At 39.0% G+C, this 21,246-nt stretch overlaps 2 protein-coding genes across 2 annotated transcripts; both read right to left on the reverse strand.

The window, feature by feature from the left end:
- Positions 1-492: 492 nt before the first annotated feature.
- Positions 493-4,643, reverse strand: ccdc86 (coiled-coil domain containing 86). Its single transcript, XM_073465896.1, has 4 exons — positions 4,066-4,643; positions 2,636-2,765; positions 2,474-2,548; positions 493-672 (listed from the first exon to the last, which is right to left on the reverse strand). Exons 1-4 carry the CDS (start codon positions 4,560-4,562, stop codon positions 514-516), a joined length of 861 nt encoding a protein of 286 aa, XP_073321997.1. The 5' UTR covers positions 4,563-4,643; the 3' UTR covers positions 493-513.
- A 1,844-nt stretch (positions 4,644-6,487) lies between these two features.
- LOC140996557 (hydroperoxide isomerase ALOXE3-like) lies at positions 6,488-12,724 on the reverse strand. The gene is made up of 14 exons (XM_073466992.1): positions 12,563-12,724; positions 12,095-12,299; positions 11,869-11,950; positions 10,555-10,677; positions 10,330-10,433; positions 9,750-9,916; positions 9,453-9,596; positions 9,010-9,213; positions 8,729-8,815; positions 8,445-8,614; positions 7,738-7,859; positions 7,489-7,589; positions 6,896-7,066; positions 6,488-6,667 (listed from the first exon to the last, which is right to left on the reverse strand). Exons 1-14 carry the CDS (start codon positions 12,704-12,706, stop codon positions 6,488-6,490), a joined length of 2,004 nt encoding a protein of 667 aa, XP_073323093.1. The 5' UTR covers positions 12,707-12,724.
- Between the last annotated feature and the right edge of the window lie 8,522 nt (positions 12,725-21,246).

The raw sequence follows: 21,246 nt of genomic DNA on the forward strand, positions 1-21,246 counted from the left end.
TTATAAAATACCATTATTACTTTAACACAATTACAATGTTCATTCTTCTGTGTATTGTGTAGCATAACAACTTTAAGAATAAACTTAAGACGAAGGGAATGTTACTCTAAAGCATCTTTATATGACAATATACATGGAGGGCCTCAACTTTACAATGGAAACGCATATATTCAGCATACCTTCACTGAGCCTTTTTTATCCTTTGTGCAGCTTTTCCGGCAAACCGGCTGTTGGTATGACGATTTTAATAACAATTAAAATGTGTTTTATTTAAATACATTTAAAAACCCTTGGAGTGAACCAACGTTGGTCATATGTGATGTTTCACAGACACACAGGATCTAACAATGCCAAAAAAAACCACACAAAACTATTTTATTTGAGAATACTTTTCTATTTAGAAAGCTTTTATTGTGTTAATGTGTAAATAAATCCTCTCAGACACGTGATTGTTGTATTCCAGACATCCAAATATAAGACATGTACACAAAATACTGAACAAATGCATTTTTATTATGTCACAGGGTCAAGCTTATTACTTTTTTGCCCTCTGGCTTTCACATTCTGCTTCTGTGACTTCTGTGACTTCTGCAGCAGGGCCAGTGTGTCTCGCTTCTCAATTTTCCTCAGTTGTTTCTTCTTCATCCTCTTGATCTTTGTTGTGTTCTTGATCTGTGATACAAAAAGAGACAGGAGAATATAAACAAAGCTCAAATCACCAAGAAAAAGACTGTGTGCTTATGCTGCTTATTAACAACTCCCTTTTCACTTGACTACTTTTTGTGTTTGTTGTACGAGTCAAATTATGAAGCAGTTTACAACTTTCATTGTAACTTTGAAGCAACATTACGTAGAGTTGTGTAGGCATTTTGTGCAATTTGGCGCCCCCCACAGTTTCTGAGTGCAACACCACTGTAGTAATACAAATCCAAGGTCTGTAACAATTTGTCAGATGTAATGTAGGTGCTAACTACAAACAAAACTCATTACTTCATAATAATATTATGTGTTGAAAACATGTATGTAAAGCTGTGATACTACCCTCTCACTGAAGTTACATAGAGCGGAGACACCATCCACCTTGTTACAAGACACTGTACCATCAAAATGATTTTGAAGCTGTTATTTTATGATAAAAAGTTACATAATGTTGCTTTAATTTTACCCTAAGGTGTTAGAAAACATATTTCATCTAACATTTACCTTGTGTAACTAGGGCCATATGGTATGAATGAATGATATTAACACTAAAATATATATTTATATATAGCAAAAATGTGGCAAATACATGCAACATACATTGAAATAAATTATTTCAACAATTATTAGTGTTCCACTATTTGTGCAGTTAATAATTATAGTGTGAGATTTAAAAAAAATGTTTTTTTTAATTGCTTACTTAAATTGAAAATTGTCTCTTTGTAAAGTTTTTATTAATGTTTTTTGGAGGCTCATGTTCCATTTTATGCTTATTAAGTCTTAAATTCTCAAACTTCTGATATATTAAAATCCAATTAAAAAAGGCACGGATGGTGATCTCTATATGTGGGTTTTTAGGATGGTAAACCTGCTAATAATAGGCGTTTGACTTTTACATTTCCAGGGGAGTTTGCCTTTCTGTTTTTTTTTTACCTTGTGTGTCACGTTCATCAGGAAGCAGGTAACATTAGAGAATTAGCAGCAGCTTGTACACCTCCTCAGACTACATCCAGAAGACCTTAAACTTATTTTATGTATTAAGTATTAAATCAATAAAATTCTGAATTAAACATGTTTTTCACGAGCTGATACAAAAGTTGCTAAGGAGTGAGACATCTCGCCTCCTTCTCATATCTGTTGAGAGTTGCACATGTGCAGCACCGATCAGACAGCTGATGAGCACTGAAGCCACGAACAATGGATACTTTCATATATTTTACTTCTGTCTCTCTTTCAAACTCAGCGCTGACTGAACGATGTCTTTATTTTGGCCACTGAAGCAAACTTCAGGGCCAATCGTCTGTTAAGGGACATTAATTATATCATTAACAAAAGACAGGCGGTGTGGCACGGTGAAGCTGCAGCCCATCTGTACGTGTCAAACAGCAAACGCTCTTGGTTTTAATGACTTGTGCATGCCTGGTTGTAGTTTTTGTAAAAAAAATGATAATATTTACCAGTATGTTTACAATATAAAATATGCTTGGCAGAGGAGGACAGTATGAGGAGGTGTTAGCTCTGCAGATTGGTTTTTCAGTTCTTTTTTTATCCACTTGAACTAAAAAAGCTACTGTGAAGCATTTTACATTTACTTTTTTTATGCACTGTTCAAAGCTCATGTTAACACTTCAATGGTTTATTATACAGTTTGTTCTTATATTCTATAGACTACATGTACAAAATTATAAATGGTGTGTGTTGTGGTATTAGGGTGTGAGAACCTAAAACTTTGTGAACACTATATGAACAACAACAACAACAACAGTTGACGTACCACTTGCACAATCTCTGCTTTGCGCTCGTTCTCTGCACGACGTTTCAAGTTTTCTTCTCTCCTCTTCCTCTTATCCTATAAAGCCAGGAAATATAAAATACATGTAAAAGGTGCAAATACTTAATGTTACCAAGGTTAAATTGTCACACAGCTTTAGCTTACCTCTTTCTGTTTGGCTTTCTCCTCTTTAAGCTGCAAAGAATACTGTTTCACCAGCTCCTTCTCCCGCTTGGCTGCCATCTTCTTTTCCCAAGAAGAGCACAGCTGCTTATCTCTCACCACTGCAGAGAACCTAAAACACAAAATCACATACAGCAGGTAAATAGATAACACGAGACTCATTCCAGCAGTGTATCTATTGAGTAAGGTCAGTTGAGTATTGTTGCAAGTAGATGCAAGATGATGTGTGGACTTTTGGTATAAAACCCCCTTCCCTCTTCTATACAGTAAAGATAAAGAAATGACTCAACTATAAGATGCTACAAGATGCAGACTTCTGCATCGATGCAGAGCCCGAGCATCAGTGAGAGATTGCAGGCTATGTTGGTTTTCATGCAGCTTTTTATATAGTAGACTGTTGTAGTCTGAATTTTAAAGGATTTTCTTCATAAAAAGGAGAAGTTAGATTTATCTTACCACTTGTATTTAATAAAGAAAAAAAGCTATGTGCAGTAATACAGAAAAGTGAGGATGCCAAGCATCGAGACGCATCGAGAATTGTTCTGCATTCGAATCAATGACAGCTGAATCGTAATTGAATCGTGAGGCCAGTGAAGATTTGCTCTTTGCTCAGTATGAAACAGGTTTCTACAAAATCAAATGTCTTTCAGTGAAATCGGCCAAACTTCTCAAATTTATGTTATATTTTGCTTTTACACAACCTAACATACAGTGACATGGTAAAAATTGTTGTCAACGTTGCATTGTAAATCTGCTTTTGTGTAGTTTCTCTTTTTATTCTATTCACTTCTAATTATTTATTATTTTTCTCCAGAGAGCTGCAACAATCAACCAATTAGTTAGCAATCATTAAATGAATTAATAACTATTTGAATAATAAATAAATCAAGGCAATCTTTAAGAAAAATAAAGAAGTAAAAACTGATTCCAGCTTCTTAAATATGAATATTTTCCAGTTTCTTTACTCCTAAAGTAAACTGAGTAACTCTGGGTTGTGGACAACACAAGACATTAAAAGGATGCCACTGGTCGACATTTTGCACAATTTTCTGAGATGTTGTAGTCCAAACAACTAATTGATTAATCAATAAATAACCAACAGATGGATGGACAATGAAACTGATTGTTGCAGCCCTACCTCTCTGTTCATCTGCAATTATTTCTGTCCAATTTAATTTAATCTATACGGAGGCAGCCTATTTTATAGACGGACATGTTTTTGTTTGTATAATCTTAAATCTGAAAAGTAACTAAAGATGTTAAATTAAGATAGATCAGTAAAAATGACAATATTCCACTTTTAACCGTGTTGGAGTGGAAATATAAAGTACCCTAAAGTGAAAATGCTCTGTAAAAGTACGAGTACCTCCAGCAGAGTAACGTTACTTGAGTAAATACTGAGTCTTCCTCACCTCTGTTTGTTTCGGTTCTTCCACACTCTCCCTGATTTGGGTTTTCCCAGCGGGATCACCGGGCTCTGGTTTCCACTTGACCCCAGACGAGGCTTCTTCTTTGGGATGGTCTCGGTGCTTGTGGGCGCTGTTTCTGCCGGTGCAGGCTCGGGCAGATGACTGTCTTCGGCTGCGTGTGTGTCCGCTGCAGCCTCGGTGTGCGGCTCCGGTTCGGCGGCCATGCTGAGCTCCTCCTCGGGCAGACTCTCGGGTCTCCGCTCGACCACCTCTGTGTTTTTCTCCTCCACCGCCGGCAGCTCCTGGAGGACAGACCTCCTTGTTCTCCGGGTGGGAGTCCTCACCGGGGCTTCTGAGTCTAGCAGTGCGGCTGGAGTGCGCACTTTGCGGCCGCTGCGGGTCCGTCTGGTCTCAGGCGGCGGTTCCTGGACCTCCTCCTCCTCGTGTCCCACCTCAGAAGCGGTGTTTTCTTCTGGCATAGCTCTCTGCCTCTTTGACATGTTTTTAATAAACTGAACTTACCACATTACTCTGACAAACCTGCGTACCCACGTGTGACCAACACCAGCGTTGTGTACGTTGATATACTTCCGCTTCTGTGGCGGATGGTAAAGATCATTGGAGCGCATTACCGCCACCCAGTGGTCAGGAGTGGGAACTGCAACCTCCATTCTGCACTAACTTTCTTCTTCTTCTTCTTCTTCTTCTTCTTCTTCTTCTTCTTCTTCTTCTTCTTCTTCTACTACTACTACTACTACTACTACTTCTTCTTCTTCTTTTTCTTCTTCTTCTACTACTACTACTACTACTATTACTACTCCTTCTACTACTACTACTACTACTTCTACTTCTTCTTCTTCTCCCTCAATTCTTCTTCTTCTTCCCTTTTGTTCCCTTTCTTCTTCTTCTTTATGACAGTTGCCATCATTTGAGTTGCATTACTGCCTCCTTCTGGCTCAATTCATCCCTGCATCTTTAGTTATATTCTTTTTAAAAGTCCCAGTTGTTTTCAAAAAGTGAAGAGATCACTGTTCTTCTCTCCAGTGTATCCCCATATCCAAGCAGATCCCCGACTCCTTTCTGTGGTGTACATTTCTCCTCTCTCTTTTACATATTTCCTACATGAGATCAGGATGTGCGCTCCACTGTTTCTGCTTCCCTACATTGCTCACAATGTCCAGTTGCTCCTGTCTTTGTTTGACCCTAAAGTTCATTCATACAGACACCAAGTTCAGCTAACAGAGCAAATATACCATACAGTGAGTAGCAACAGAGATACACATCAAGCAGAAGATGAAAAAAGAAAAACATGAAATTAAATTTTGGAAAAAAAAAATCCTAAAATACATGTTATTACAGTTACACTTACTGAATACCTGTAAATTCAGCTGTGAGTCAAGTTATGATGTGTTGACCTTGTTCATTCAGCCTGGATTACAAGAATGAACAAGTTCACAAATAAGGAGCTGCTGTGGAGGGTAGTGAGTGAGAAAGTAAGACTACCTGGCACAGCATAGCTCTGATCGATCCAAACTCCATTCAGGGAACAAGCATTTTAAAAGTTGTTTGCTTGTCATCTAGCTGACAGACCTGATGAAGCAGGAATTTAGGCTTTATACAAGGCAGCATTATGATGCTGTTATTTCGGCGTCCTTTTGATCCATTTATTGCAGTCAGATCACAGAGAAATCGCTTTGATTTGGGTTCATACCAATGTAGTTTGCGGTTATTTAATTCATTATCAAATTCTAAATGCGGCATGCTTTTTCAGAGAACAAAAACACTGAACACATGGGTGTTATATCAGCTCTTTATTAAATGCAGAATAGAATGAGAGGAACACACCTTAGTGTCTAAGGGCAGACAGGTGTTGGAGCACAGGACCATGGAGACAATATCTCTTTCTCTGGTGACAAGAACCTCCATTCTACTGTATTAAGTTAACTATGTTCTGTGTGACAACTACAAGTTTTCACATGAGATGAAACAGACATGGTGCACTCAGAGTTTTTAGTCTTCCTTTCAGTAATGGGTTAATTTTTTTTAACATACAGATACATAAAACAACATAAAGTAAATTTAGCAAAGCATAGGTCCCTACAATTATTTAAAACTTCATCACAACGATAAGTCATGAGCACAGTTTACTTCTACAGCATTACAATCAATGTGCTAAATAATCTCATTCCCCCAGTAATGTAGTTTGATTAGATGCCCTGTATGTTCACTAACAACATAAGTTTTATAATGTGGATTTAGGATATAGAAGAGTACATTTTCATCACAGTTAAATCAAGTAGGCTGTATGAAAAGAGAAAAAGAAGTACAGTTATCATTTAAAAACAGAACATGCACATCCTTTCTCACTTTTGTTAATGTGAACCTGACTTTTGCTCACCGCTGAGGAGCTCACACCATCTGATACTCAGATGGCCACACTATTTTCTACCTTCTCTGGTTTCAAGTATGTGTATGGGACTTTCAGACTCTCGGCTCTGACTTCGATGCGCGTTTTCAGCACTTGAAGCTCTCCATCGAAATCCTTTATCAGCTTGCACGGAATCTCCTCAGTGAAATGCTCCTCCGGATAGTCACCAAGAGGGACCTGATGAGATTAATCATACATTCAAAGTTTATTTATTTATTTTTAAAACATTTGAATGTTTATCAAACACAGACTATTGGCAACATCATTTACAGTTATAGAAAGTGAGCAGGGTGTCTTGCATTGGCTCAAAGGTGGTATTTTGGTTGTAATGATATATTGACCTACAGTACTTTACACAACTTGAATCTTAAGTGTGATTAATGTAATTGTTCATAAAGCACTTACAAAGTCAGTGGACTGCTTGCTGAGTAGCCACAAGGCGGCCATTCCATTAACTGTTGTGTTGATGTCAGGGAACGTCTCCAGCATCGTGGCCTCGTTTGTTGTCCCCTTTGTGGTTGGTGGGGGAAGTTGCAGGGAGGTGGGGGCGTTGGGCATCCAGCCACCAAAGTCATACTGCAATGAATAATTCACATATGACTGATTAAAGAGGCCACAGTGGGCTTTTGGGTTTTTCACTTTCCTTTTTTGTGTTATATTATATTATGTTAGCCTTTCTATGCATCTAAATAAGTAATTCTCAACTTTTTTTTGTGCCAGTGACCCCACATCCATTATCCAGGTCCCTTACCGTCCCCATCAGATAAAATGTAGGTTAATTGCCTCCCTGAATGTTGATTAATTAGTTTATAATTATGATTAATATTACGATTGTTACCCTTGCTATTATTTATATCATTTGTCATATTAATTATTGTTACATTCAGTATTATTGTTTATTTATATTATTTATTTCTCTTTCTAGTTTTGAGAAAACTGCAAAAACTCATAAACCCATTCCACAACAATAGCAGTAAACCGGCATTAAGAAGATTCACCTGTCCAGAGTTGACAGCCGCATGCTGTACTGAGCAGGTGAAGATCACCATGGTGACGAACTTGACCAACTCAGCCACAGAGGTGAAGCTCTGAGGAATTCCTGAGAATTAGACATAATAAACTCCACTGTTTAAAGACATCTAGATGACTATATTAAAGTTTGATTTATGCTTACATAATGATAATAAAATGGTACATTAATGTGCAAATTTATCATTATTAGGGGTGAGTTTTTCTTTAAAGCCCACCTGTGCAATCTTGGGAGAGGAATCCATAGACAAAAATGTCTGAAATCCACTTCTGCAGTTCGGTGTCTTTCTTTACCTCATCGTCAGTCTTGTAGTAGTAGCTGAGCACTCCCTGCACGAACCTTTAAGAAATGTGGATACATTCTGTAAAACACATGTCTAGTTGAATTGTACATTATTTATAAACACAACAGTAGTAAGACACTCTGCAAACTGAGCCACACACATTATGACTGATTACAGTAACGGCAAAACAGAACTTTCTTTGACCGTGACAACGTGCTGGTACCTCTCTCACACCGGGACAGACTCCCAGCATACAGCCCCTGAACCAAAGAACGAGTGAACAGCGGCAGTTGCTCAGTCGCTAAACCAGGACCACAAAGCACACATTCCCTGAGCCCAGTGAACGAGGGGCTACACACTCCTGTAGTGGCTAATGTTAGTATAAAGCACACAGCCCCTGAGCTGCAGCAGCAGCAACAGCCTCCTCCAGCAGCTAATGTTAGCATTAGTCCACATACCTGCATTAACTATCAAGCTGATTGTTTAAGCCCATCAGGTAAATATATACATACATGGACATTTATATTATAATTAACAGTATAGTAATATTAAAATGTAAAATCATGTAAACTTCATTTTAATTTTGCATTAATATCATATCAGCTATACATATAATGCATGGTGGAAACTGCCTACAGTACCTGTGGATGAATTTCCACAGCCTGAGTCCATCATCCCTGTAGTAGAAGTTGGGCACAGCCTCCAGTCCACGCTCAGCAATGTCATCTGGTATACAGAGGGAGCTGTAGGTCATCGAGGAAGTGGATCTCTTCAGGATTTCGATCATACCCTCTCCACCAGATGCTGAAAACTAGGGAACAGTCAAATATGTTAAAATTATAGTAAGAGAAAAATACTATATATGATATTGGAAGAAAAGAAGCATTTAAGTAATGATCTACTGGGCATGTTTTTCATTTCATACCTCTGTGAAAATTCCAGTCTTAGATATCAGAAGCAGTCGAGCCAAGAAGTTGATCTGCAGAGTGTAGCGAGTGTGAGGTATGAGGAGCTGAGGGAGAGAAGGAACTTTTTAGTTACATGATTAATTCTTTATAAAGTCAGATATCATGATGCTTCGGTGTGAAATAATTGTAAAAATATACAAACTAAAACATTTTGGTTCATCAACTTTTTAAGTTCCCAAAATCAGCAGGTTGAATAGACTAAAACTACAGTAGGTTCAGTATTCTCCCTCGCAGTTACCTTGTACAGAGGATGCACCATGGGTAAGTTGCGCAGCAGTGACACTGCAAACACTTCAGCCAGCAGGTGAGTGCGCAGCAGGTGAACACTGAGTTGATGCAAGTTGAAATCTGCACTTCTCACAAAGATCTTGGCAATCAACCAATCGTACTCAGAATCAGTAGGAAAGAAGATGGGATTGTCGTCTGCTGGAGTCTGCTTCAGCTGCAGGAGAAGGAAGGGAGATGAGGTTCATTCAGTCCGTTCGATCCATCACCAGGACTGGTCAATAATAAATAAATATTTTTTGTATGTTTGACTGTTTACTGCAGATCTTTTCAATTTGATAAGCTGTTTATCCCTTCGGAGGAAATTCATATTTTCAGCAATAGTTGTGTGTCATGTAAATATAACTGACTTGACTTGTGTTTGTGTCTGGTGTGATATTTGAGAGCTAATCTCACCTGAATAGCAATCGGCATCAGATCATCTTGAGGTGTTTTGTGCAAAAGGACCAGGGGAGCCAACAAGTACTGCTTCTTCCCATTGATGGTGTTTGATTTCACTTCATCCAAAAGTTTGTAGTCCACCAAGAAGATGTTGCCTTTCTGTGAGAAACATAAGTTAAGATGAGAAACAACTTGACCCACATGTACAGTGTGGATATTATGTATACTAAGTGAACATGTAATTCCAACTGTACATATCATATGTCAAAACATGACTCTAATGCTAGGATCAGTCAAGGCCAAGACAATCACCTCCATTTCTTCTTTCAAGCTAGACTGACCACGGAGGAAGACCATGCCATCAGTGACAGGAAAGTTACTGGGCAGGGCAGTGCAACGTCTGATCAACATGGGGTTGACACCATTCAGATACTGGTAGCCGAAAAATGCATCCTCCTTCCAATGTTCCTGGACATATTCTGGAAAAAGAGGGAGATTTACCTCACCGAATTACAGTACAACCTCACTCAATCCCTGTTATTGGCCTCCACTGCATATGAAATGCATGTGTTTAAGAGAAATCAGAGTCACAGACATGATTACGCCACATATTTTTTCATGTGCCTAAAATTAGGAAACTTCTGCATGTTTTGATACACACAAATTCCCTTCTATATATATTTTCTTCCATTTAGTTTGAAAAGTACAGAAGCCAATAGATTATTAAATATTCAGTCAAAAGTCATGGCTTATCTCAGGAATAAAAACAGTTATAATAGGTTTAAGGTAGCATAATAAACTCCAGTTGAATATCTGAATAAATAAAGTTGAATGTATACTATCATGCATCAAGTATCAAGAATTCCATCAAACTACCATGATAGCACAGTACCTGACATGGCAGTCTCTTTGCACCAGAACACCCGATCGATACCATCAATCTCCGTCCACTTCTCCTTGCAGTCAGCCAACCCCACCAGTTTAAGCTCAGTCAGCCTGGATAATGAAATAAAATAGTAACTTTATTGTTTTGCATCAAATAGTTTTGATAAACAGGCAGAGAGACAGGAACATATAGTCATAAAGATAGATATCTTATAGAATTTGAGGACTTTACCCTGTGACTGCAGTGAAGCCAAACTCTGTAAACTTGGTGAAGGAGAAGCGGACCTCAGGAGGCAGAGAACAAGGTTCTTCTGCGTCCATGCAGTGAGGTATTCCATCTGCATACACTTTCCAGCTAGGAAAAAACAAAGAGTCGAGCTTCCAACAGTTAGATACCAGTGTATTTGCTGTTTTAATTATGCAAGCATAATATATTTGACACGTATTTACGTATTCAACGTTGGAATTTTTCAACACATGTTCATGCATGTGTGTGCGCGCGCTCTTGCATGCACGTTTGAATGTGTGTGTCCATGTCTGTGTATCAAACTGCACTCATTAGCAAATCTGTCTCAGATGTCTTGCCAGTTGTAATCAAAGGCTGTCATGGTGAGGGTAACTACTGTTTTACTCAAGAGTTCATTTCATAGAGATTTTAGCTGAGGTTGACCTCTCATACTCTTGCTTCTTCCTCAAAGATGGTAACTGCTCTCACTTCAGTGAAAATTGTGGGACTTGGAGCACTTTGAAGACAGGATTTACAGAATATTTTAAAGCTTCTCTCCAAAGTTGCTACCGACGTTCCGTTGCATACACACTAATGTAAAACTCTGAGACTGGCTTAAAAATGTGAAGCTTTGAATTGTGCATGTGTAAAAAGTAAAAACGACATTTACAAACTGAATTAATGTGGGAAAGACCCAGTCATTGTGAATGTTTCAAAGTTTGAATGGAGTCTCTGTGTAAATGTATGAAGGAGAGAGGGAGGGGCTGGAAATGAGGGAAGAGAGACAAAATGATGGCCTTGGGTTTTCTAATTGACTTCCGTTGTAACTAAGCTTCAGATAAAGTTGAATATTCTGAAAAAAGTTTTAATGTGATTTGAAAGTTGAATAATACTTAAAATCTTGAAAAGAGTGTTTAGCTGAAAGCATGAATGAGCAGATGAAAATGCTTGAACAAGTGTGAAAATGGGGGATTTTTGAACAGTCCAACATTCAATTTAAAGTGGAATATATTTTGCAGCAAACACTGAATATTTTGAAAAGGGAAAAGTAATAGCACAGCATTCCCAGTGGGGCTGAGTATTTTGATGTTTGAATGATGTTTCTAAGTTAAAAAATATGGAAGATACAAATTGAAAAATGTAGGAGGAAGAAATCGTAGATGAACATATTTTGTAATGCTGACTCAGCATTCACAACCAATAAACCCTTGCAGATCTAAAAAAGTTTTTTAGAATTATCATCATATAAAAATATTCCCAAACAAGACATGTTAGTTTTGGGGTGCATAAAACTAAAATGTGTAAACTCTGAGATCTCACCGATAATCTTCTGCTCGCATCTTAAGCTCTTTGTCCCGACTGTACCTGCCGAGAGGATTCTTGTCATCATAGACCCTCAGAGCTGAAAGACAGAACCACAAGAAGGTTTCAACTTGTTGATATGTTTGCATAAATTTACTCTTTACATACTCTCCTTATAATCTAGCTTTCACAACTTCTCTTTCTTGAATGTCTCATCATGTCTCAACAAGCAATTTCCACAAACCTTTTCCCTCTCTGAAGTGGTGCGTCTCGCTGTCAGTGATCCAGCGGTAGATGGGAAAGGTGTACGTGTCTCCCTCAGGGGATTTTACTTCCACCTTGGCAGGGAACCAGGCGTCTTCAGGAAACAATGTGAAACGCTGTTTGTCTAGCTCTATCAGAACCAGCTTTCCAATGGAATTAGGGCAGGACAGGGTAAAATGATACACCTGGAATAAAGACAGAAAACGTAATTACATCACAATAATTGTCATACAGTAACTGAAAGTAGAAGGAAACTTTGCATACCAGCTTAAGGAGCTCCTAATGGGATTTCTTTAGGTTGTGTTACAGCACATACCTTGTTGCTACGCATATAAGTCTGAGTTGCTGAGGGCTTTCATCAGCTTTTCTAAATTGGTGTTAAATGTGCCTTTGTATGATCTCATGAGGAAGTGTCCTATACAGTTTTAGAAGGATATTTGAGACTTACTGTTCCTGCTAGGACAGATAAAGGTCCTTTGGCCCACGTGCGATTGCTCTCCCCATCTGTGCCCACCAGCTTAACAAAGACATTGTTAATAGTGGTGGAGTAGGCGCGATTTCCAGTGAGTATGGTCACGTCATAATCCACCATTTTCACTCTGGAAAGCAGAAGAATCCTGATGGGGAGAGAATAATAATAATCATTCTCATCACCGATTAGGTTGACTGTCATTACATGAACCTGAATGCAAAAAAACTTTAAAATACAGATATAACAACTAATTAGTTAATGTTCAACTTTTCAAGAACTGAATAGAAACATGTTTGCTTGAGCAGTGCAGCACTAGTGTTAGTAGAAGAGTAGCCCTAATTCAGACCCTCTGCAGACTGGAACCACACCTGCTGCTCCATGGCAAAAAGTATAATGCACATGGCTCACGATGCCATGGTTTGGGTACCCGTCTCCCCACTTTAAGAAAAACCTCCAACATATTTGCAAACTTCACACATGCATACGCATGTTGATTGCATGTTTGATTACACTTGTAGCAATGTCTGAATGTTTTTTATATAATAATAATAATAATATGTTGTTAGCACCTCTCTCCTTTATACAGGTTAAATGCCTTCAGTAGTGCCAGGATTGGTATTTAGAGTAAAGGTCCCAAGTTAACCCCCGGAAAAACAATGAAACTGTATCAGACTCTCTTTGCTAATTTGACAGATACAATACAACACCACTTTTTGCAATGTCCAAGTAAATTGGTGCCCGTGTACAGAGGCTATCTCCTTGCCACTACCCCAGGGATTGAAACCACCCTGTGGCTCTTAAGTGCAGGTCCTCCCCACTCATTTTCTCTCCTTTTCCTTTGTCACTCTTTCTTGTTTCTTGTCCTATCACAAAAAAGCCTCTAAATTATTTCATAAAACACCTTTCTTACCAGTTGATGAGTTCCTTTGATGAACAGCTCTTCCGATTAAAAAAAACACCACTGATTTCTATTTTATAGGAACAGTTTGGTAGGAGTGTCCAGAGTGTCACCAGTGACTCAGTTCTGGTGAAGGAATGTTGTTGCGGAAATTCCCTTTCATAGGAAACATTTGGATAAGATTTACATAAGTTACATAAACAAAACTTTAAGGTTGGAGCAGATTTGCTCAGGTAAATTCTACTGAAGCAGTCTGAACAACGATCCAGTCTCTGCCCCCCCATTTCTTGAGAAAAATTGAGCAATCAATTTACATGTTAAAATAGCACCATTAAGCGTGGTGCCCATACAAACTGTTTGCATTTTTTTCTGCTCTTGCACATGCATCTACTAGGCTACCCATCCAACTCTGAGAGCCAGTTGGGTTTGAGTATGAGCTGTAAAGTTCTGATAGATGAATGTTAACTGTCACTTATTTCACCTTGGCAGTCCACCAAAATCTGTTTTTACGCAACAAATAAGCAACTTTGTCTGATCTCATCCAACCTAATATCCCACTTTGTGCACTGCTCTCTCAGAAAATAGGGCTCCTGTCCCCAGAGTTAAAAAGAAGTCACATTGCTGCAGGGCCTTTTCCCATCATGCCCCCTTTCTCTGAAATAACTTTCCTGCTGACATCAGACAATCAGACTCCATTGAGGCATTAAAATACAAACTTAATACTCATTTTGTTGCCTTAACTTTCAGTTAGTGCTTATTCTTCAATTAGTTCAGCCATCACACCTGTTACCATCATCATCTCAATTAATCTCTAAACCCGAGTAGTTATAGTCCATTTTTGTCCTGCCAATGAGACCACAACATAAAAAGTGTAAACTTTTGATAAACACTGCATTTCTCTAACTTGTGCTGTTTTTCGGTTTCCCTCAAGCTGCAAACAGTGTGTGTTTATCTCTCCCTAGTTTGCTCCTCCTTCTTCTCTCTTTTCACTCGGGGTCCTCTCTGCTGGACTATTGACTGCCAGGGAGCCTCTCTCTCCTGGTTGTTGTGCCTCACACAGAGGATCACTTATGGATCATCACTCACTTGTATTTTACAATATATCTGTATTTTTGTCATCAGAATTAGCATATTTTCATTCTTTATGCTAATCTTCCTCATGTGGCCTGTCCTCTTCCTGGCCACCATGGAAGAGGTCATATAGGGCAGCTGCCAATTGTGGCTGCACCTGGGATGGACCCTTTCCAGAGTCCTGTTGTAATGGAAATGCCGATCCCTACCACGCTAGGCTGATGTTCTGAGTTAAACCGAATCGAGCCAGGATGCCAGGAAAAACACCTCAGCCTGCTCAACCAGTTGTGGCATCAGAAGTCAGCGCCACTTTAAACCCCCCACTCAGCTGAGTTTACCTGCTGAGTTTACCTATAATTATAACAAGACAAACTAAAGATTGAAACCCCTCCCCAAATTGATTCTCCTTTCATGGGAAACAATTAGAAAAATAGTTCATATATTTCCACTGCCTGTTTGGTTGAGGTAACTTAAAAATACAAGTTCAGCTTTGCTGAAGTAAATTCTATGGATAGCAAATGTATCTGTTATCTGTTATGTGAACATAACTGCCAACAGATAAATCATTTTTATTGCTTTATTGGACACCAACCTGGTTCAGACAAGCTCCAGTTTGTGTGTTACATTTCTTGAGAACAATTGCGCAATTTATTTACTTGTTAAAATGCCAAGAATCTGTGACCTCAAGTTTAATTTGTTCACAGCTTGAAAAGTGCCAGTCAAACTTCGATCCTACACACTCACTGAGGTTACATGGTGCACAAACAAGTGATAGGGGCAGAGTGGCTGTGACAGAGACACCATTCATCTTATTACAAGACACTGTACCATGAAAATGATTATGGAGCTATTATTTTAAGGTAAAGGTAAAAGTAAAAAGTTACATAATGCTGCTTTAAAGCTGTGGCATCAGAAGTCGCATCATTTTAAATTCACACCCAGCTGAGTTTACCCATAGCTGAGGCAAGAGACATCAAAGATTAAAAACCCTCTGCAAGTTGAATTTTCCCTCATGGAAAACAAACTGTCACTGGCCACACTCCTTATCTGTTAAAAACCAAAACTGTCAACAGAATATTTGGTTACACTTGATGGTCACAATCCAAGCCTGTTCAAACAAGCTCCAGTCTGTGAATGCAATTTCCTAAAAATAATTGAGCAATGTTTTAACCTCCTGGATGACCCTATGGCAGATTAAACCCTACCCATGCACTTCACGGTGCCCTTCCAGGAAGCAAAACGTAATAAAATGCCCTCTAAGCAACCCCTCAAGTACCCTTTCTGCATACTGGTGCCGCACCACCTACACCCACTGTTTTTTTAATGTGTTTTCAATGTGTTTTCAGTGTGTGTTTAGCAGTGGCGGTCCTAGCTTGCATGATGCCCTGGGCGAACCTCACCTTCAGTCCTTTTATTTTTGATTTGTGTATTATTTAAGATATTTGAGTTTAATCTCCAAAAAGTCGTCCTCGGTTTATTGTTAAGGTGTATTGACATATATACGGGACTGTGATCCGACAGAGCGATTAGACCAATATCACATTGCACTACTCTATGGAGATCACTTTTAAAGATTAAAAAATAGTCTATCCTAGAGTATGTGCCGTGAGGGGATGAGTAATGAGTATAATCCTGACTGGAAGGATATATTTCTCTCCACACGTCTATAATACCTGTTTCTTTCATCAAATTGTTTATCTTTTTACTGATACCACTGAAGTCTGGGTTGCCCCTTGAAGAGTCTAGTTTTGTAATTAAACGTGTATTTAAATCACCCCCACATATGACAGTCCTCTGACCTTTTGAAGTCATTAATTCAATTATCTGTCTGTAAAATGACCATCCACTGCCTGGGGGAGCATATACATTAAGTAAACTCACTAAGATTGCTTCCACTTTACCAATTAACAAAATATATCTCCCCTCTTTATCTCTAAATTCAGACAGGTGTTCATAATTTACAGCATTTGCTATCAGAATGGCCACTCCCCTTCTGTGACCTGATTTATAAGAGGATGAATACACATGCTTAAAGCCCATTTTATTTAATTTATTTTGTTCAATTTCACTGAGGTGAGTTTCTTGGAGAAAACCTATCTGAATTTTTTCCCTCCTTAATTTTGATACAATTTTCCCTCTTTTGACTGGATTAAGCATCCCATTGACATTAAAGGAAATTATTCTTATTGGACTATCTTGCATTTGACTGGTCGAGCTTATTTTCACATTCATGGATTAGAAAAGCATTCCCCTCTCCATAAGAACAAGTATTGAGTAAACAACAACAAAACTTTGTTAACATAGAATAAAAGGAACATGGTAACAAAAGAAAATAAGTGTCCTTGGTGACTTCCAACCTAGGGGTCCTTTTTGAGACCCTGCTTGAGCCTTTCACATAAGGCTTCAAGGGAAAGCCCCTCTTTCAGGACAGATTGAGAGGGCCCTTGTTGAAGATAGTTGCGACCAAATGTCCCGTTACTTCCCTGTCATTATAGCTTTGTTTTTATTTACCAGAACAGCAGGTTGAAATGGAATGATTACTTAAACTACTGTTATAGTGCCTGGTTCACCCAGTTTAAATTTCAAGCTTTTCATAGTGAATACATTAAATGTTTTTATTACCTACAAAGCAGGATAAGAGGGACCAATGACCGATCTTTTATGACGTAGATGACTCTCTTCTGAAGGCTTGCAGTCTTTCTTTAAAGTTCACCTCTGGTGTGTGAGTCGCCCGTCTGTCATTGCGTCGGCGGGGTCTCTCCCAGGACTGCTGCTGTAGCTGGTCCATCAGCGTCTAAGCGGGCCTGATGATTTCAGCCGGGAGTCCCCTCATTGACAGGTCCTGCGAAGCCTCCCTTGCCGTCTCGTATACTCGGATTCCATCGTCGTGTCTGACCTTAAGCTTAGCCGGGTAAAGGGTCTGGAACGGGATTTGTCTGTCTTTCAGAACCTTCCGTATTTCAGCGTATTCCCTGCGTTTTTGGAGGATACGTGGGGCGTAGTCATTATCCAGGTTTATCTTCTTCCCTTGCCATATGAAACCTCTCTTTTGCCATGCCAGACGGAGTATTGTTTTCCTTAGTTCTGGAGCTAAGAAATTTTATTAGGATGGATCTTGGTTGTGCACCCTTCGGTGGCTGCTGTCCAAGTGCGCGGTGGGCTCTCTTGATTTGCAGCGGCATGTTCGCAGGTATTTAATACTCATTTTGTTGCCTTAACTTTCAGTTAGTGCTTATTCTTCAGTTAGTTCAGCCCTCAGACCTGTTACCAGCATCATCTCAATTAATCTCTTAACCCAAGTAGTTATAGTCCGTTTTTGTCCTGCCAACGAGACCACAACATAAAAAGTGTAAACTTTTGATAAACACTGCATTTCTCTAACTTGTGCTGTTTTTCGGTTTCCCTCAAGCTGCAAACAGTGTGTGTTTATCTCTCCCTAGTTTGCTCCTCCTTCTCTCTTTTCACTCGGGGTCCTCTCTGCTGGACTATTGACTGCTAGGGAGCCTCTCTCTCTCCTGGTTGTTGTGCCTCACACAGAGGATCACTTATGGATCATCACTCACTTGTATTTTACAATATACATATATCTGTATTTTTGTCATCAGAATTAGCATATTTTCATTCTTTATGCTAATCTTTCTCATGTGGCCTGTCCTCTTCCTGGCCACCATGGAAGAGGTCATATAGGGCAGCTGCCAATTGTGGCTGCACCTGGGATGGACCCTCTCCAGAGTTGGTCCAAAGTGCGCCCTCCCCGCCTCCAAGCGGGCCACACCTTCAAGCAGGTAGCCCTGTTGTAATGGAAATGCCGATCCCTACCACGCTAGGCTGATGTTCTGAGTTAAACCGAGTCGAGCCAGGATGCCAGGAAAAACACCTCAGCCTGCTCAACCAGTTGTGGCATCAGAAGTCAGCGCCACTTTAAACCCCCCACTCAGCTGAGTTTACCTGCTGAGTTTACCTATAATTATAACAAGACAAACTAAAGATTGAAACCCCTCCCCAAATTGATTCTCCTTTCATGGGAAACAATTAGAAAAACAGTTCATATATTTCCACTGCCTGTTTGGTTGAGGTAACTTAAAAATACAAGTTGGAGCGCTTTGCTGAAGTAAACTCTATGGATAGCAAATGTATCTGTTATCTGTTATGTGAACATAACTGCCAACAGATAAATCATTTTAATTGCTTTATTGGACACCAACCTCTGTGGTTCAGACAAGCTCCAGTTTGTGTGTGACATTTCTTGAGAAAAATTGAGCAATTTATTTACTTGTTAAAATGCCAAGAATCTGTGACCTCAAGTTTAATTTGTTCACACCTTGAAAAGTGCCAGTCACACTTTGATCCTACACACTCACTGAGGTTACATGGTGCACAAACAAGTGATAGGGGCAGAGTGGCTGTGACAGAGACACCATTCATCTTATTACAAGACACTGTACCATGAAAATGACTGTGGAGCTATTATTTTAAGGTATAGGTAAAAGTAAAAAGTTACATAATGTTGCTTTAAAGTGGTGGCATCAGAAGTTGCATCATTTTAAAATTCACACCCAGCTGAGTTTACCCATAGCTGAGGCAAGAGACATCAAAGATTAAAAACCCTCTGCAAGTTGAATTTTCCCTCATGGAAAACAAACTGTCACTGGCCACACTCCTTATCTGTTAGAAACCAAAACTGTCAACAGAATATTTGGTTACACTTTAATGGTCACAATCCAAGCCTGATCAAACAAGCTCCAGTCTGTGAATGCAATTTCCTGAGAATAACTGAGCAATGTTTTAACCTCCTGGATGACCCTATGGTAGATTAAACCCTACCCATGCACTTCACGGTGCCCTTCCAGGAAACAAAACGTAATAAAATGCCCTCTAAGCAACCCCTCAAGTACCCTTTCTGCATGCTGGTACCGCACCACCTACACCCACTGTTTTTTTAATGTGTTTTCAATGTGTTTTCAGTGTGTGTTTAGCAGTGGCGGTGCTAGCTTGCATGATGCCCTGGGTGAACCTCACCTTCAATCATATCCCCTCCCCCCCCAGAAAAAAAAAAACTAATGCACAAACCAGACCTCTCCCATGCAGTGGAAGATCTTGCAAACTCCACTGCAAAAGGCATGTTCATGCTCTCACAAGAAATGACTTCAGTAAGAATGATGACTTTACAAAAAATGGAGCTGCACTGGACTACTTATTGGCCTCACTAGGAGGAACTTGTGCTGTAATTGGAACTGAATGTTGTACGTTTGTACCTGACTACAATGCCACATTACAGGAAATAACGAACCATTTGCATAACATTGCCAAGACATTTCTTAACCCTGTTAGTGTTTTCAGTGGTGTTTAGTGTTTTCAGTGTGTGTTTAGCATTTTCAGTGTTCTTTGTGTTCAGTGTTGTCAGTGCGTTTACACTGTTTTAGGTGTTTTCAGTGTTTGCTGTGTGTGTGTGTTCATTGTGATTTCAGTGTTCCCATTGTTTTCAGTTTCTCCGTTTTTTTCCAGTGTTTTTCAGTGTGTTTCCAGTGTTTTAAGTGTGTTTTCAGTTCAGTAATGTTTGTAACTAGAAATCAAACTCTTCAGTGTATTCTGTATGTAAGTGTGTGTGTGTGTCTGTGTGTACCTGTACTCTTTATGATCTAAATCCCCATCTTGCCTTCAAAGAACAGAAACATATTTCAAACATATTGTAAGGCTTCAACGATTAATCGATCAATTGACTAGTTGTTCACTGTTACATTAATCGCTAACTGCTTTCTATAATCGATTAATTTGAGTAATTTTTCAAGAAAAAAAAAATTAAATTCTCTGATTCCAGTTTCTTAAATGTGAATATTTCACATTACAAGAATGACAACTTTTGGAAAGATTGGGAGGAATTTTTACAACAAATCAGGAAGCTTGATCCCCAGAGTCTACTGGAAGGATTAACTGCTCAAGATGTAAATGGCAGGAGTCTCACTCTATGCGCTTTACTCTGATCCAACCTCGAACCCAGATTGAAATGTTTTCAAAAAATTGAAGCGATATAGTGGAAAGAAATCAGTTTTGTTTCATATCATGGATAAAAATGGCAGCTTGGAGATGGATCTAAAATCACTTAAAACAGATAGATCAAGAGAGGGTTTCTTTTAAAGGGGGTGCCAGTGGCATGTTTGAAATTTAAGGGGGAAATACCAGCAGACAAAGAGCAGTTAATAATGTCTTATATATCTAGAAATACAGCTTTTAAAAACCTGAAGAGCAGGTAGATCATTTTGAAGTGCAACAGTGCGTCCAGAACAAACTTCTCAATGCAGCAGCTTCATGTTATGAAATTAATTATGAGCCGAATTCTTCTTTTTTTATATAGAGGAAATACACCCAACAGATGTTTTGAATCATTTCTTTATTATTATCATAGTATTATGAGTTTCTATAGCGAGTGTATAAGGGCAGACAGGTGTTTTACAGAAACAACTGACTCATGGAGCACAGGACCATGGAGACAACATCTCTTTCTCTGGTGACATGAAACTCTTTTCTTCCATTAAGCAAAGTATTTTCTGTGTGATAAGCAGAACTTTTAACATGGTTAGATGTTTTCTCTTCCTTTCAGAAGAGTATTTAACTCTATTTTAACATACAGATATAACAACATATAGTAAATTCATCGCAGCACAGGTCCCTACAATTATTTAAACTTCATTGT

Source organism: Pagrus major, chromosome 1 (assembly GCF_040436345.1).
Source record: "Pagrus major chromosome 1, Pma_NU_1.0".
NCBI classification, from domain to species: domain Eukaryota; kingdom Metazoa; phylum Chordata; class Actinopteri; order Spariformes; family Sparidae; genus Pagrus; species Pagrus major.